The sequence below is a fragment of the Colossoma macropomum genome, unplaced genomic scaffold (assembly GCF_904425465.1).
Source record: "Colossoma macropomum unplaced genomic scaffold, Colossoma_macropomum, whole genome shotgun sequence".
Lineage (NCBI taxonomy): Eukaryota > Metazoa > Chordata > Actinopteri > Characiformes > Serrasalmidae > Colossoma > Colossoma macropomum.
In genome coordinates this window covers 4,971,059-4,975,431 of record NW_023494800.1, presented here as the reverse complement: position 1 = coordinate 4,975,431, position 4,373 = coordinate 4,971,059, and the positions used below count along the sequence as shown (strand labels likewise).

Sequence of the window (4,373 nt, the reverse complement as noted above, 5' to 3'; positions counted from 1 at the left end):
ACACTCTTTCCTTTCAATGTAAGTCAATGTAAAAAGTTTTAATTCCAAGTGATTTTAGAGCATCGACAACAATGGAGGTACATGGCTTTCTTTGGACAGAGATGATAGATTCAATATATATAATCATTCCTTGATATATATTATATATATGGGTCATTCTACAGAAACGTCCACTTTTTCATCTACCCATAGAAGTCACTGGTGTTCCTGATCGTCATTGGTGTTACACATAAGAAAGGTAACACCAGAGACATTTTTACAAAATAACTGCTACAGAGCATCAAACCGCATGTTGTCAGTCATGGAATATCCACTAAAATATGTAATTTAATCCATTTGTTTTCTATTTTTTCACAATTACCTCAGAATAAAGTCGGTCACACCAGTGACTTCAGCTAAGAGCATCATATGAAATCATGAGCTAAATGAGAAAATCTCTGATAACTGAAAGACACAGTGGACTCACCATGTGCTTTTCTTCATAGATCCTCAGAAAACAGGTGAAAGGAAGTCGAGTGATGTCATCAGTGTGACTTTTATTTCAAAATAGGAGATTTTTAGTTACGTGGTAACACCAGTGACACGACTCCTGGGGACAACAACTTTCATTATATATTTTATAATATTTATTTGTCATTTGTTTTCTTTATGTCATTTAATGCATATATTCCACAGTCATGTATAGATTATAGTGGTTAACATTGCAGAAGAACATGTTTTTACCTCAAAATACGGCCTTTATACACGACTGTGAGGACGAGCTCTTCTGTGGTGCTTGGAAATCTAGATAATTGATTTAAACACCAATATTGCTAAATTGAGGCTCAAGATGGTGTTATTGTTAAAAAAAAAACCTCATTATTTTATTTTAAAATGTAAATAAATTGTAATCCTAACATGTTTTTCAAGTGTAATATATATGTAAACGCTAGGGGCACAAAATATTCAGTTTCAGTGACGGGAATGATCTTCCACATCCTCACAATGAAGCGGAGAAGTGAAGACACAATACCAGCCAATCAGAGCGCAGGAGGCGGGGCCTGTCGGAGTACGGGTGGGAGAAAAAACACCACGAGCGAGACGGTCTGCAGAAGTGGGACGGTCCGTTTCCACAGTCGGAGCACAGACAGATCCTGTCCCTGGAAATGTGGACGTTACAGAGCATTACAGAGGAGCGTCTCGCTTTACTGAACTGGAGGAGCGCTTCAGGATGAGCTGAACCGCCTTCAGGCTCTGAAGAGGAGAGCTAGAACTCTTCTGTCGTGGAGTCGGAGTCGTGGAGAGTCAGTGGAGTCTGGGAATTTGGAAGGTGAGCCGAAAAAAGAGCAAAAAGATGCACCATTTAAATCCAGACTAAGGCAGGGCGAGTTTGTTGTTGTAGAGCAGCGTTCATCCTGCTGTCATTCAGAGTGCTTTACACATGAAATGCAGTCATTTAAGGAAAATAAAGGAGAACAGAAATCAGAAACATGATTAAAACACGATTAAAATAATAGATTTGAAAGAGAACATCATGAAATTAAAAATCAAATTGGGAATTAAATTGGGGTAACTAAAAATCTAATTAAAAATAATAAAAAAAAAATAGGATAATAAAGTGCCTTTAGAGGAGAAGGTCTAGAAAAGCTAACAGTGCTTTAAACTCGGCTTCTCCATGTTTAGTCTTTACCTCCGGCAGGACTAACTCAGCGTTGAACAGATGTTTTGAGTCTATTTTTAAGTTTCAGGTTATTTTTTAAAAAACATTCATCTGGATGTTCTAAAATACAAACGCTGCTTATTAGATTACTAACAAAACTTCTACAATCCATTACTTTTGCATGGTTTGGGCATAATTAATATAATAACATTAGTAATATTGCTTTTTATATATCTGTATACATGATATATGAATTATACACGGTTTAAATGAGTATTTCATTGCTTTGCACAGTTCAAACCAGTGTGTATGGAGATATAAGACTTCAGCTGATTTCCGAATGCCTCCCTACTGGACATTCCGTGTAATATTTCAATATTTTTAGGATTTTTTTTCCATGATCTGTGTAATGTACAGCTGTGTTTCTCAACCCTGCTCCTCGAGGCCCACTAGCCCTGCACGTTTAGTGCTTTTCCCAACACTTTAACTCAGTAATGAGCTGTTAAAGATCTAATTAGTTGGATCAGGTGTGTTGGAAGCAAGGAAAACTCTAAAAAGTCCAGGAACAGGGTTGAGAAACACTGGTGTACAGCATAGGAACCCATTAGAGATCCAGACATAGGAACTACACGGATTGGTTTGAGCTTTAACAGTAACTCGAGTACATGATCATGTTCTTGGTTCTCACCCCCTCTGAATCTACTCGTTTACTTCTCAGCAGTGAATTTATTATTTTTTTTAATCAGGAAAAGATGTTCTTCTACCTGCATCTCGGCTTGGATCACCTGCTCCTCAGCGACGATGGAGGGATGAAGTAGAAACACTGTAAATCCCCTTAAAAAAACTGAACACAGCCAAGGTCACTCACCTGTGTCCAGGTACAGGAGCTTCATCCCCCCCTTTTCCTGTACTGCTGCTGCCCTCTGCTGGAGCAACCGGAATACTGCAGCAATGATAAACACAAACATTTCCCTGCACTACAGTTACATAGGAAAGCTGGACAATCGAAACGTAACCACCGGCGGCACCCTGGGACCGGAGAAGGTGGTATTTCTGGTTATATGTAGCTTCATAGTCCTGGAGAACATGATAGTTCTGATAGCCATATGGAAAAACCACAAATTCCACAACCGCATGTACTTTTTCATCGGCAACCTGGCTTTGTGCGACCTGCTGGCCGGAGTCGCTTATACGGTGAATGTCCTAATGTCGGGCGAGAGGACTCTACACCTGTCCCCGGTTGAGTGGTTCATCCGGGAGGGGAGCATGTTCGTGGCGTTGGGGGCTTCCATCTTCAGTCTGCTGGCGATAGCCATCGAGAGGCATCTCACCATGATTAAGATGAGGCCTTATGATGCCAACAAGAACTACAGGGTGTTTCTGCTCATAGGGACGTGCTGGTTGATAGCTATAGCTTTGGGAGCGCTGCCTATTCTAGGCTGGAACTGCCTGGGCAACCTGCCAGACTGCTCCACCATTCTCCCCCTCTATACAAAGAAATACGTGGCCTTCTGTATCAGCATCTTCATGGCTTTGTTGCTGGCCATCTCGGTGCTGTACGCTCGTATTTACATCCTGGTCAAGTCCAGCAGCCGCAAGGTGACGAAGCACAGCAACTCGGAACGCTCCATGGCCCTGCTGCGCACCGTCAGCATCGTTGTCGGGGTTTTTATAGCCTGCTGGACGCCCATCTTCGTCCTCCTCCTCATTGACGTGGCCTGCAAGCCCAGGAAGTGCAGCATCCTGCTCAAAGCCGACTGGTTCATCGCGCTGGCCGTGCTGAACTCCGGCATGAACCCCATCATCTACACCCTGGCCAGCAGGGAGATGCGGCGGGCGTTTTTCGGGCTGGTTTGTGGCTGTTTGGTGAAGCCCCGGGACCCCAAACCGAACGGAGACGCCAGCCGAAGTAAGCTGAGCTCCAGCCAGAGTCAGAAACCAGCAGAAGAGCAGGATGAAAGCCCCCAAATCACCGTCACTCACACGTCAAAGCGGGAGCCGGTCAGCAGCCATGGAGGAGAGTGCTGAAAACCTGAGGTGAACTGAGACTCCTGGAAACACAAGCTGACATTGAGAATCATTGCAGTGTCTTTTGCTGGGTCATAAATAGTCATGGAGGTGGGGTTCATCTTCAGGAGGTGGAGAAGATCTCTTCCACCGTTCCCTCTCTTGGCTTTTTTGTGGCTTATGTCATAGAGCAGGAGTGTCCAGTTTTATCCGTAAAGGCCCGGGGGGGGTGCAGGTTTTCGTTCCAAATAAGAAGAGAACTCGTTCCACTTGTTTAATCGGTCTTTAACCAACTGAACATGTGAGCTACTGCTTTGTTGCAAAGAAAACCTGCAGCCACACTGGGCTTTCTGGATAACACTGGACACCCCTGGCGTAGAAGCAGTAAGCCATGCTGTAAGAGCCCAATGAAAAGATTTGAGGTAGCTAATCACAGACTCTTAGTCCACGATTTGACTCCTGGACTCCCGCTACTGTGCAAAAGTCAGAGGTCACTCTTCATTTATTTACTTCCAGTAAAACCTCCACTAAGTACAAGTCACTCATTTTTTAGTGTCAGGAGAAAAAACAGAAAACATACATAACAGAAAATTACACAGAAGCCTCAACAACTAAATATAACTTATTTTTTTCAGTATTTAGTTGATCTACTCTTTACTTTTATTACAGCTTCCAATCTTATCAAGAGACTCACTTTCAGTTTCTCAAAGAAATCCGCAGGGATATT

At 42.9% G+C, this 4,373-nt stretch overlaps 1 protein-coding gene across 1 annotated transcript; it reads left to right on the top strand.

The window, feature by feature from the left end:
* Positions 1–1,100: 1,100 nt before the first annotated feature.
* On the top strand, positions 1,101–3,891 carry LOC118820648 (sphingosine 1-phosphate receptor 3). Its single transcript, XM_036589039.1, has 2 exons — positions 1,101–1,309; positions 2,386–3,891. Exon 2 carries the CDS (start codon positions 2,591–2,593, stop codon positions 3,665–3,667), a length of 1,077 nt encoding a protein of 358 aa, XP_036444932.1. The 5' UTR covers positions 1,101–1,309; positions 2,386–2,590; the 3' UTR covers positions 3,668–3,891.
* The last annotated feature ends 482 nt before the right edge of the window (positions 3,892–4,373 follow it).

What these genes read in the sequence shown, in the direction of transcription:
- LOC118820648 (XM_036589039.1), top strand. Translation starts at nt 2,591, where the DNA reads ATGATAAACACAAACATTTCCCTGCACTACAGTTACATAGGAAAGCTG.